Source organism: Xyrauchen texanus, chromosome 26 (assembly GCF_025860055.1).
Source record: "Xyrauchen texanus isolate HMW12.3.18 chromosome 26, RBS_HiC_50CHRs, whole genome shotgun sequence".
Taxonomy (NCBI): Eukaryota; Metazoa; Chordata; class Actinopteri; order Cypriniformes; family Catostomidae; genus Xyrauchen; species Xyrauchen texanus.
Window position 1 is genome coordinate 6,626,664 of NC_068301.1, and position 14,139 is coordinate 6,640,802.

The following is a 14,139-nucleotide window of genomic DNA, read 5'->3' on the forward strand; positions in this document are numbered from 1 at the left end:
GGTAGCTATATAAATAAAGCTAATTATAATTACTATTACTTACCCTAATAGATTTAATTAAAAAAAAATAATGTAATATAAAAACCGTAATTTTATACATGAACACCTTTTTCCAGTTCTTCACACACAGAAGCAGAAACTGTACATACCATGAAGAAGGTCATAGTACTTCCGCCTTGAATCGTGCCATATTGGATGTTCGTCTGATCTGCTAAGTCATCGGCTGATTCAATCGGCACCTCCATTCTCTGAACCGTCAAGAACGCTGCAAGGTTCGCCGTGTAGGAGGAGATGATGATCAGCGTGAATGCCCACCTGTTCCACACACAGACATTGTTTTGACTGCCAGAAATGTATGTTGACATCAAAGATAGACACACTGACATTAAATACTGGGGGAGGGGGCACTGTTAAAATGTCAGCCAGATAAACATGGTTGTGTTTGATCATCTGCATATCCCGCACACAAAGTCAGCTGATAAAATGTGAGCTTTTAAAAATGACAAAATATTGTTTGCTAATTATCTGTAATTGTGGATTGAATAATAAGGCAAAGGTAGATTAACAAGGTAGGCAAACACATTCACTGTTTAATTCACTGTCAAATTTGTGTCAGCTGTTCCAACCAATGACATGACAATTCCCTGCTGAAAAAAACGGTTATACCAGCTTATGATAGTTGTGCTTTTCAATCAGTTCAACCAACTTAGACCAGTTAGAACCATGTAAAGCAAGCTACTACTGTACCTTAAAGTCAACATGAAAGTCAAACTGACCCTATAGAGCTGTTTGCCATGGGTTCCCTCTGGATTTTCCTATGGATTTTTATAATAAGGTTTCAGAACTTCTGAGTAAAATAAGGTCTGTGTTAAACATTACTTGAATAATTTATGTTGTAAAACAAAACGTCCACGAATTGTCAAGTAATGATTACCACAGACCTTGTTTTTCTCATAAGTTCAAAAACCCCATTATAAAAACCAGAAGAAAATCCCAAAGAAACCCATGATGAATTAGACTTCGGGGTTCACCTACAAATTGACGTCACGGCTGAATAGCTCTATAGAACTTATTCTTAGTAGCACCATATTTGATTTCTGACGTAAATGAGGCAAAACTAGGCCATAAAAGGATATATTTACAGTCTCTTCAATGGCATGCACTGTATAGCACTGTATAAAACTCCTAGATCACATCTTAATTTCCACAACTGGAGTTTTTGTCTACTGAAATTTTTTTTTATGTTTCGTCAGCCGACCAATCGAAAACACTTCAAATAACAGTATTACACACTGAGGAGACTCCCGTAAAAAACTAAAGACCAAGCCATCTTTTTTTAACCCCCTACCCTCCAAACACCTGGTAAGGAAAACCAATTTTTCAGAATGCAATACATTTTCGAAGGCTAAAATTAAGTCCTGCCCTATCTTTTTTTATCTTGTTGAATATCCTGTTCCACTCACATCAGATTACAGAAGTCAAATGGGTTACAAATGCTATTTCATGTTGACAAGTACTTCCAGCTAAAATTCTAGGGCCCATTTCCTATACAAGCATGGAACATGCTCTTCAACACAGTGAATCACGGCCAAATTGAAGGAGATTTCTGAAGTCTCCAGAGAGAGCGCCGTTGATGCTCATGAGATCGGCAAGCCATTCAAATTGTCAAAATTGTCGAAAATCCATAAACAGGCAAATGATTTATTTGTCATAGAGTAAAACATTTTATACTAAATTAAAAAGTACACTAATTGCAGTGACAGTTCCCTCTGGTGCATCATGGAGTTGCAAGCCTCGCACTGAGACGCAGTTGTGAAAGAAAGAGTTTGTAATCTTAAGTAGCTCTCTGGTTTCTGGGTCACCCCTATGTGGGATTAAACTCGCATCTATTGTGTTTATTTACACCACAGTTGATTAAATATTTGGCTGCCACTGCATGCACAGATAGAATCATTCAACACCATATGGTACTCTTCCTAAAAGTGGTTCTTCACCCTAAATCACTTTAACAGCCTGGCACAGGACAGAAATGGAAGAGAGGCAACAGAAGACAGCTTATTTGATTTCAGAGAGAGCAGAAGGGTATTAGATAAAACAGCAAAGTCAAGATTTGAGGAGACTAGTGTACACACAATAACAATAATAAAAGCACACAATACATGTCTGCAAACAAACATGTACACACACAAACATTTAAACAGTTGAACAAACTTTAATCATTTAAATAAATTACTTCAAAAGAGGGAGAACACAATCTATATTTACCCAGAGAGCAAATTGTAGCTGTGACAAGATTTTGTAGCTGACGTGTGCAACTTTTTTGATGTTAAAATAATTTTTCTTAACCCAGTTTAATATGTAGATTGAAGCGTCTCGGCTGCCCAACACAGCATTATCCATTGGCATAAGATTGAGGAAGGACTATCCTTTTGTTTAATCAACGGTAGAAGGGGCGAGTATTCAGGGAAGCTGTTTGAAATCAATGGTTATTTTCAGGGATGGATTACCGACTGGGCCAATGGGACCAGTGCCTAGGGGAGGGGGTTCGTTTTCATTGTTGATGGGTTTTCGAGTGGGGGATCACCAAATTGGATTGTGCAACCTTAAAGCCCAAGGCCCCCCCGAGCGGTTAAGGGACCCTGGTAGTCAAAGGCCCCTGTGCACAGGCCCCATTGGCTCAGTCGGTTATCCATCCCTGTAAATAAACATTGATTTCAAACAGCTTTCCTGAATACTCACCCCATCAAGAGTCATTAGGCCCTTTCCTACAGGCAGTACTAAAGCCCGTTTTAGGTACTTTCCCTCAAGACGTTTTTTGTCGCTTTCACACCTAAAGAACTATAGTTCCTCAGAGCCATTTTTGGGAGATTTTTAGCTCCTACTCTGGAGTAGGCACTTTGGGAGCATATGGGGACTGTTGGAGGTGTTGCTGCCTGTGATTGGTCAAAAACGTATGACACACAAATCATTGAGAAAGGAGGAGTCCACAACCACCATTTGTAAACAACTAACTGCTAGCCTGCTACTCAGAGGATTTTACAATTCCCTTAACAGATATAAAATAAAACCAACAAAATATCCAAAGAGGATCACCCGTTTCACATATCTGTGTGTATGTGTGTGTTTGTGTGTGTGTTAACTTTATCGGGAGATACGCTTTTTGAGTTTTCATTGCATCTGTACTTTTTGTACTATACAGAAAATAAAGTGATTTCTGGATTACTACGTCTTATTTTTCCTGGGATGACAGATATAAATAATCAGATGGTTATCGAGAGTGGGTTATTGAACTCTATTTTACACTAAATTGTCATGAAATCTAGTTTATATGAGGAAAGTGTTGCGTGCCTGTTACTGTGTGGTAACATATTTTTTACCGAGTATTTCAGTACAGTAATTTATGTTGAGTCATAAGAGCCATTATTTTAAAAGATTGTGTTGATAAATAGGTTTATAGTGCTTTCAACATGTTGTCCGCTGAGTTAAGCGTGTGCTGTGTGGTAGTCTCTCGCTGCGTTTAAACTGTAACCTGAAGACAAAGTCTGTTCAGAAAACAGGAAAATGCTGCCTTCGGGGGCTGAGGTAGGATGAAATAAGGTGCTTTTTAAATTGTTCAGAGACCAGTTTCCTTTAGAGATCCATTCATTCAAAAACCATGTTGTTTAACTGATTAGGCAGCTGCCTACATTTTTGGATGCAGCCAAAGCTTAATACTAGATTACGTCAGTACGGTGGTTACTTTTGTGAATGCAAATGCAACAGGGTAAAATTCTCCTTGGGTGTTCCGTTCCTTGTAAGAGTTCTCATCTAGAAAGTTACTAAAGGAATAGTACTGGACTGTAGGTGGGAAAGGGCCTATTGTAAGAGAGAACTGTGTGGTGCTGAGTGTACAGTATGACTTGCGTGCAACAATAAACAAGGAGGAAATGTAGACAATTATTTGAAATTTGTTGAGTGTAAAAAAAATTCTGCAAAAAGTGTTTTGGAAGGTAATTTAAGTAAAGTAACTAGTAATGTGATTCCTTTTTTTAATGAAGTAATCAGTAAAGTAATATGATTGCAATTTTAGAGATGTAATTAGTAATTTGTAGTGGATTACTTTTTTTTTGAGTAACAAACTGACCAACAAGGTAAAAGCTTTTTCGGTTAATTAATTAACACAGACTGCATATTTGTACTGAGACAAAATGTTACATTAAAACAACACATCCCAATGTGAGAAAATTGCAACAGTGTGGTTTTCCCCACACACTTTTTCCATTTATGAAACATTCAGGTGCAAAAAAAATTGATGTCATGTGTCCGGAATGGGGTAAATGGCTGTGTAGGGATCCATTCATTTGTTTGAAACCATTAACACTTGGTGTGAATAATCCTTCACACACACACACACACACACACTGCATCCTCTCTTACACCTCATAGGAAGTGTGAACTCTTCATATTAACTAATACACACTTACCAAACCCCACTGACACAGCGTGTGGAGAGAGCCCTGGGCATTATCTCTGAGCCTTGCTGCATGAAACCACCAATTGGAAACCACAGGCTGTTTCCCAGTGTGTACTGGTTCTCCAGGAGATCCCTGCGGTCACGCCAACATGGGAAAGGGTTATACCATTCATATGGACTCAGCCTGGGTGGAAGGAGGGAGGGAAAGAAGAAAGAAAGAATATATATCATGACATGTTTAGTATTTACCAGTCCATCAATGACAGTTCATTAAAGGAATAGTTCACCCAAAAAGTACACCCTTATGTAATTTCAAACCCAGCTGACTTTCATTTGTAGAACACAAAAGAAAATGTTTTAATGAATATTGCAGGCCGTGTTTTAAATACAATGGCAGTTGATAGTGCCTCACTTTAAAGCTTAAAATAGCTTAAAACACCCAGAAGTATCATAAAAGTAGCCTATGCAATTCCAGCATTATATTCCAAGTCTTCTGAAGGCATACGGTTTTGGTAAGAAACAATCAAATTAAAGTTATTTTGCAGTTAAAATCTTGACGTCCGTTGCACGTTCATGTGCGCTATAAGAGAGGATTTTTTTTTTTACAGTAACATACATGTTCACGCAAGAACTTGTGATATTGTGATGGTGAGCTAATTATGAAAAAATAAAAAAACTTTAGGTGAAATATCCTTTTAAAGCTGAAATGTGTAATTTCTGTGTCACCAAACAGAATTGCTAAAATAATTATCATTTTCAAACAGGTTTCCTGAACACTCCCCTCATCTTCCATTAGTCACATAAGCAGGTATTTTTGCCCCAAAAATCTGGCAGAGGAGAAAGTATGTGTTATAAATAGCGAAAAATATTACGTACATCAGCTTTAAAGACCCAATGAAATCAAAATAAGCTTTTAAAAAATTAGTCCATGTAGACCATTTAAAACCTCCAGGAATACAAAGCAAAAATATTGACAACTCATCATGCACTCCTGTGCATATTCAAATTTTTGTCCAATAAAATGCTCTCTGGAATGAGAATATTCACTCCCCTAAAACTACCTGCCACAGACTAGCAATAGCAAGCAGCAAATCATGCTTCATGACTGTGACATAAACTAAAGCGTATTGCTATTATTTTTTATACAAAGCCTTTGATATGTCCCACCTTCTCTATTTCAATAAAAAACACATCAATGCAAGAAAGGAAACTGCTGGTCAAGCCACTTCACATGCTTTTTCTTTTTTTAAGCATGCTTGGGCAGATACAGTATTTTAAAAAGCAAAACGTTTTCTTAGTGCTTTTGATAGGTGGAACACTTACTAGGTTCCCAAGAAAGAGTACATACACATCTATCCAAAAATAGATGTGTATGTTTGAGTGACAGGTAGAGTACCTGGCTGCCAGGAAGAGTACACAGCTAACAGCCAGATAGGCTAACAGCATAAAGAGCCAGACAGCTGGAGAAAATGGATCCAAGAAGGAGAAATAACCTGGCTTCCTGCCCTGTAGAGAGCACAAACAATACTGTGAATGCAGAGAATCTCAATCAGCTGAAAGCTTTCCTGATACAACTCTTTTTAGTTCCATATAGTGCACTCATTCAAAGTGACATACTTTTATTTTGTTTATGTCAAACCATTATCAGGAATTTTCAGGTAAGATTGCTATATGTATTTGCTTTATTCTTTCTTTGTTGTGTTTTATTCCTGTAAAAAGGCACTGATTGTTGTACCACAATGTCTGAAATTCCGCCCCACCCCCCATTCAGTTAAGAATGTTTTTTGTTATTAACAATTTTTTACAAATTCCATTCACAAAATAAGTAAAAATAACATAAAATAAAATATGGAATCAAATTATATACATTAAGCCCCTCCCCCCGAACATCCCCCACCCCCACTCGACACTCAGTTAAAGGGTTAGTTCACCCAAAAATGAAAATTATCCCATAATTTACTCACCCTCAAGCCAACCTAGTTGTATATTACTTTTTTCTTTCAGCCAAACACAGTCTGTTTTAATATAACTGTGTAATATAACACAGTTATATAAAAAAATATCCTGCTCTTCCAAGCTTTATAATGGGAGTGAATGGTACCTTAGATTTTGAAGCCCAAAAAAGTGCATACATCAATCAAAAAAGTAATCCATACAGCTCCAGGGGGTTAATAAAGGCCTTGTGATGCGTTTTTGTAAGAAAATTATCCATATTTATAACTTTATAAACTATAATCACTGGCTTCCGATAATGGCCATCTGCACATTAGAGGAAGAGGAAGCCAGTGAACGCATGGACGGCCACTGCAAAAAAGTGTTTGGCTGAAAGAAGAAAGTCATATACAACTAGGATGGCTTGAGGGTGAGTAAATTATGAGATAATTTTCATTTTTGGGTGAACTAACCCTTTAAGAATGTGGAAAAAGCTGCTAAACATAACATTTGTAACACAACAAGCCTTTTGTGTAAAGATACTACTTATACAAAGGATAGTTCTGATTCGATAAACCACATTCAAAGCCATTGTAAAATAGCAGACACATAAACACCTGTTTTAAAATTATATTATAATATATTACATTACATTACATAATATTATTATTAAATGTCCTATTTATTGAACATTGGTGTCTTTTATCATATTTCATTTGTCAGTGTTTTATAAAAGCAATAAAGGCTGTGAGTTACACTGATTTCACCATGGTTTAAAAAAAATTTGATGTTTTTAAACAAATTAACTGCTTTTATGAAATATAATTTCACTAATATTAGCAGATTTAGGTGATTTCAGATATGGTACAGTATAAATATAACATGCAATCACAATTAGGTGTATCAAAGATGTAACTTACTATGTGAACACGGTACAGGATACTAATGCCAAGATTCATGAAAGGTTTGGAGAAATCTATAACCTTCTCCCTCTCCGATGTGATGGTAAATCCAGCTACAGCCATATCAGCTTTCTGCAAAAGTTAGAGAGGAAAAACAAAAGAGAGAGTTAGTAATACTAGTTTAAATTGAGTTGAGAGGAATATTCGGTTTGACAAAATCTGATGCAGATTCTGTCAGTAGAGCCTAACTTGTTTTTAACCCTGAATATTCACGACCAGCGCTACGAAAATACAGCCAATTTCAACCTCTTTAGGCATGGTTCCTTTTCTGTAGTCTATCCATTATCAGCATCACTTTTGAAACAGGTTTTAGTGCTGAAAATACATTTGTAGTGGCCTAGACTTTGATTTGGTTACAGGAGTACCTGTGGTAAGAAGTGACTCACATCTTAGTGAAGTATATCAGGTTTACTTTCCACGTCATTTTAAACCATTTAAATGCAGCCAAGTCCAGCCTTCCTCAATCACTGTTGTTACTGAAAATTGCACCAACTTCAAGTGTAATAAAATGTACAAAAATATCCTATAATCAGTCTAATGTCCAACTGGTACATGCTTCTGGGTTGCGCTCATACTAAACTTTATGTTCCATTAATAGACATATGAATGCTGGAGAACGGGAACACAAGTATGTGTATAGAAATTTTAACTTCCATTTGTTAACTCTGAGGTATACATTTGTACAGCAAAATGAGTTTCAACCAACATAGGATCTAAACAGCACACACTGAACTGTTGGCTCAATACAAAGAATTTAAACTTAAAGCTGTATGGTTTGCAGAGTTACAGGAAACAAGAGTAGATAGTAAATTATTTATTTATTATTATTTGATGCTAATATTAAACACAGAAGCCCTACACTGTGACATCATATCCTGTTGCCCATATTTGTTGCAGGGTCCAAAGTAATTTTTCATAATCAAAACCTAGTGTGACCGCACCTTTACTGACAGATACTACTCTGTTGTGGTGATGAACTGGTGGGTCGTGTCCCAAAAATCGTGGGATCAAATAGAATTTGCCGCAAATTCATCCAGTACTTGGTTGAAGCTAGCCTAAAAGAGTGCAACAGTGCCAGTCCACAATTTCAGCCATCTTGGTTATGGAAATGTAAGTTCCCTATGGATAAAATGAATGGTATTTTTACTTCTGGAACCTGGCTCTGTAAATCGGATTGTTCTTTAGGCAGATGCCAAAATGGAAAGGTTGCACAAAACGCACAAATAAACTCAGCAAAAAAAAAGAAACATCCTCTCACATTAAACTGCTTTTATTTTCAGCAAACTTAATGTCATAATCTGAACAATTTTCACAGACATGTGACTAACAAAAATGGAATAATGTGACCGTGAACAAAGGGGAGTCAAAATCAAAAGTAACAGTCAATATCTGGTGTGGCCACCAGCTGCATTAAGTACTGCAGTGCATCTCCTCCTCATGGACTGGATCAGATTTTCCAGTTCTTGCTGTGAGATGTTACCTCAATTTTCCACCAAGGCACTTGCAATTTCCTGGACATTTCTGGGGGGAATGACCCTAGCTCTCACCCTCTGATCCAACAGGTACCAGATCTGCTCAATGGGATTGAGATCCGGGCTCTTCGCTGGCCATGGCAGAACACTGACATTCCTGTCTTGCAGGAAATCATGCACAGAATGAGCAGTATGGCTGGTGGCATTGTCATGCTGGAGGGTCATGTCAGGATGGGCCAGCAGGAAGGGTACCACATGAAGGAGGAGGATGTCTGCGACACACCTCCCCAGACCATGACGGACCCTTCACCTCCAAATTGGTCCCGCTCCAGAGTACAGGCCATAAGCGTGAGTCCGACCATCACCTCTCTTGAGAAAAAACCGCAACTCATCAGTGAAGAGCATTTTTTGCCAGTCCTGTCTGGTCCAGTGAAGGTGGGTTTGTGCCCATTGGCGATATTGTTGCCAGTGATGTCTGGTAAGGACCTGCCTTATTTGGATTTTAACAAAATTATCTTTCAAATACAGTGTCCTGAAAAAGGGATGTTTCTATTTTTGCTGGGTTTACTATGCAGAAAATGGCAGAAAAATGCATGTTGTTTGCATGCTACGTGTGCTCTTGCGCTAAACATTGGCATTGATTTGAAGAAGCTCTTGAGAAGAAAAAACACATAAAATGATCTGTAGTTAACTCCTCATCTGATAAAGACAAAGAGAGGGTGAGAAAAGAAAAGCGTCGGTACAATTTAGCACAAGGAGAATGAGAAAAGAGACGGACAAAGTGTTGGAAGAGATAATAATAGGATGTTGGTTTACTGGAGAAATGGACAAGTTGATAGAAGAATTTAATATGAGAGTCCTTGGAAAAAGAGGGCTAAAGTGTGGATTTCAGTCTTAGGAAAACAGAAATTGAGAGGGGGGGAAGATAAAGCCACAGTCCTTGAAAGAAGAAACAGACACTTGCAGGAAGGAGTGATGAGGAATGGTTAAAAGAGCAGAGAGGCAAAGAGCAGAATTTTTGCAAGGACACAAGGAATATTGTGCCCTTGAGAGATGAGGGGAACAAGGGATACTGTTTGAAAAATGAGGGAGAGAGAATAAAAAAAAACACGAGAGTGAACATTCCTGAGGAAGGGAAAAAAATTATTAATAAAACACCACAGGGAGGTTATTCTCCCCTTCTTCTTTCGTTCCTCAAGGAGGAGGGGGTGATCAGTAGCAGTTTATTCTGCTAAGAAAAAAAGTGTACCCAAGACATCTCTCGAACTGCTTAATTACTGCTTAATTGATTACTTGGAGGGAGCATTGTAAACCACTTTGAAAGGAGGTCATTAAATATTGTTGTCAAGAAAAAGAACTGTGTGTGTGTGTGACTCCCACAAAAACATGTTCAGGTAAAAGTGTTTTAAAATGGTAAGATTTATAAAATCTTTTGGCATTGTGACATTTTCATAAATTAAAATTAAAATCTCATAAATGTATTGTGTCCAGACGTTTAACTTTGGAAATTTTTGGGAATTTCCATAATCCTATACATTTCTCATGAAAATTATTCTCACAATTCAAAAATCATTAATGGTCCTAAAAACAGACTCCTGTTAGGTGTGGGTTATTTTTGATTGCTTAAGAGTTAAAGGTGCACTCAGCTACTTTCTTTGTATGTGTCATCTTGGACTTACACCTAGTTGCTTGGATGCAGCGTCATTAAAATCAATAGTTTTAAATTTCAGATGCCATTGTAGAAATGTAGTATTCACAGTCAGCCATGATTATTTAATGCTTTTGAGAAAGTGTCCAATAACAGGACGGTTACTGAGATTAAGCGAGTAGTATACTCCTGTCATGGCAGCCATGAGGGGATGCTCTCCATGTAGATTAAAACTGCTTTTGTAATGTTACAGATAAGACTAAACATCTTCATTTTATGTGAGTGGTCATGAGTTTATACATCATTTTCAAAATAACAATTAATTTCTTTAGGAGTTTAACTTTTTTAGTGAGGAAAACTTCTGAGCGATTCCTAAGAAACACTGTTGATATTCGAATTCAACTGTCAAAACAAACACACCCCTCCCCCCTTGAGTGCTAATTCAGAAGCTCTGCATCCACCAGATCCAGAAACTCACAACTCTCCTGCTACTAAATCTAACATCACAATAACAGCATATATGGGTTCTGTGAAACATAGCAAAATTTATGTTACCCACCTAACTAGAAGAAAAAGAGCAACTTCTGCATCCGTCTTCAAGCCTTTTACCTCTCGGAGGTCTTTCCTCTGCTGAAAAGCCTCGCCGATGTTGACGCGGCTCCTAGCCCTCAACTTATCATAATCGTCCTTTTTCTCTAGGTCTGTGTCTCAGCCATTTGTCCTTCTTGGAGTTTAGAAAGTTTGCATCAGCCAGATTTGCCGTCGATCTTCTAATTAATTTCCCTCTCGCTCTTCCCCCACACCCCATCCTGTGCATGTGCAAGAACCACCCCCTGTTGCTGATTGGTTGGAGTAGTGTTGTGTGGATCGGTCCGATCCATTTTGTCCCATTTACAGAGCCAGGGCTGTGTACAAATACTTGATTTTTTTTCAGCCCATCCACAGAACGGACAGCTAGCAGACTGTGAGGATATATTTGCAGAATTTGACAAAAACTGTATTGGATTAGAATTACTGAGTGCACCTTTAAAAACAGTGAACAACTAATCTTAATCTTGTATTTGGTAAAAAAAATAAATAAAAAAAAGCCTTTGGATTCTCTGCAACAATGCAGAGATGTGTAATATTATGATTCTCATAATATGTTAGGGTGTCTTGGGTGTTTACTAGGTGGTTGCTAGAGAATTTCTACATGGTTACAAGATGACCTGGACATGTTCTGCGAGATTCACCCATGTGTTTGTATGCACTTCTGTATTCATGGAGGAATGAGTGGGCCGGTATGTGTATGTACTAGGCTCCCACACACAAAACACCAATGTGTGCCAACTTTAAATTGTAATGGTATGGTGCCACAGAATCTTTAGAGACAGAAGGTAATGATTAGTACGTGTATGTGTGTTGGCGTATTTCAAAAGGGCTTTGCCGAGACCTGCCCGCACTGGGGTTAATAGAATGTCATTAACGTTCTCATTACCGCTGCAATTATTTTTAGCATTAGTGCGAGTAGCGTTAATGTGTGTAATCTCTAATCTAATGGAAACATCAGTTGTCAAAGGTCCATTGTGAAAATACAGCTTAAAAGCATCTTCTCACAAACTAATAAAGTATATATGGATCTTACAAAATGTTACTAGAAAGTACATTTTCAAAAATAATGCTTCAGAAAATGTTTGAGTTTTGTGTAACTGTATGTGATTTATGTGTATATGAAATATTAATCATGTTAAGAATGCTAGTCTGAAAGTTTTGGAAAAAAATATATATTTTCTTTATTTAAATATAGAATATTTACCATATCAGAAATATGAGGCATGAAGATATGCATGTCAGTTAGTAGATATAATTTTTTCTTTTAAAATATACTCTCAAAAAAGATATTAATGTACAAGGGCCATCACTGGGGTGGTACACATTTTTGTACCCTTATTAATAGTTATATCTTGTTTAGGATACATAATTGTACCATAAGGACCTTTATTATACCCATTTATATGTTTTGTTCCTCTGGAAACAAATTCTTACATTATTATCTTCTTAAGGGTACAAGTATGAACCCAAAATAAAGGCTTTGTACAATTTTTTTGTACCATAAACGACACCTTTATTTATGAGTCTGAATCCTTACAAAGAGTAAAATGGGACAATGATGGCATGAGATGGTAATACCATAGCACTTTAATTTACCATGGTACTAAATGATTACCATTTTCATGTACCATAGTACATTTCCAAATAAATGTGCAATCCCCAAGGTTCCATATCCATGATAGTACTGATTGATACTTTTAGTGGACCACCATTGTGTCCTTGAGCAAGGCACTTAACTCCAGGTTGCTCCGGGGTGGATTGTCCCTGTAATAAGGGCACTGTAAGTCGCTTTGTATAAAAGCATCTGCCAAATGCATAAATTTAAACGTACATGTACTTTTGTAAGTAATAGCCAAACGTAGCCAACATAGTAAATTCTCATGTAGTAGGATAGGCTGTCACCTTTCTGTTTTTAATGTGTGGTTAATGATGTCATTCACTGACAGCCAATCAGTGCAGTGGCTGGACTATTTAGGGCTGTTGTTTGCCACCTGTAGGTGTCGCAGTCAACTCTGCCCTCTTGCCAGTATTGAATGGATCATCCGAGTGCTACTTCCTGTTAGCCATTTGGCTAAAGCATGGCCTGCTGTGGTTCATGCAAGTTCACTCTTTGTAGTAAACTCTGATGTTTATAATCTTGAGAACTTTGATGTTGGCTGCTCACCCCCAGCCAGTGTATCTACTGTGTGGCTACAGTTTGCTACTTTGGCATGGTCTGACTACCACCTGTTCCTGGTGGGCTGGTTGACCTGTTGAGCATCCTGTCTGTGGCTGGAGTTGTGGGGTTCACCTATTAACTCTGGGAGTACACTGCTATTTTTGTTTATGTATGTCTTATATTTGTTTTGTTTGTTTCCTTGTGGAGCTGTTGAGTAATCCAAGCTTAAGGTTTTGTTTTGTGCACAAATGCATCTATGTTTCGAATAATCTTATGTCCTAGAATGGCGCTTGTGAGCCGTGTCTAGGGGGGATCTCTCAGCCTTGTGCGACATCTAATTGTTACAGACTGTTTGTGTCCGAATGTCCTTTTTTTTCTGTAGGAGCTGGGTGCTTGAGGCAGGGAGCCTTGGCTTCTGTACCGGGTGGTGGTTTGTTTAATTTTCGCCACTGCGTGCTGTGCTCATCACTATATTCTTTTGTGATGTGTGTGTGTGTGTGTGTGTGTGTGTGTGTGTGTGTGTGTGTGTGAGAGAGAGAGAGAGAGAGAGAGAGACACAGACACACATATGGGGTTGTCCAGGACAATGCCTGATTGAGTCAATGCAGATAGCTGCTCCCTACTGGTAAGCCTCAGCAATGTAATGTATGAGGGATTTTTGATGGATGTATTTGCATGGGTTTGTTATTAATTTCATGTGAATCTGCATAAATCCAGATGTATTGTGCCACAGAGTTTGAATTGCACTACTTTTAATTGAATGTTATCAATAAAAGGAGAATATATTTTACAATCTCTATTAATTTCGGTGTCTCTTGAAAACTGATCTGTGTGGCCTTCTTGTTGGTGGATTTTTAGTCCACATCAGTTTACATTCCCTGGATGGCGTAGTTTCTTGACTTACAATTTCATAAATTCTAATG

The 14,139-nt window shown here is 37.8% G+C and overlaps 1 protein-coding gene across 1 annotated transcript in view; it reads right to left on the reverse strand.

Moving 5' to 3' along the window:
• The window catches only part of LOC127619841 (glutamate receptor ionotropic, kainate 5-like), a 118,200-nt gene that overhangs the window by 14,677 nt on the left and 89,384 nt on the right, over positions 1-14,139 (reverse strand). The window contains 4 exon segments of the mRNA XM_052092857.1: positions 150-315; positions 4,464-4,637; positions 5,850-5,959; positions 7,306-7,419. Coding sequence (XP_051948817.1) covers positions 150-315; positions 4,464-4,637; positions 5,850-5,959; positions 7,306-7,419 — 564 coding nt within the window.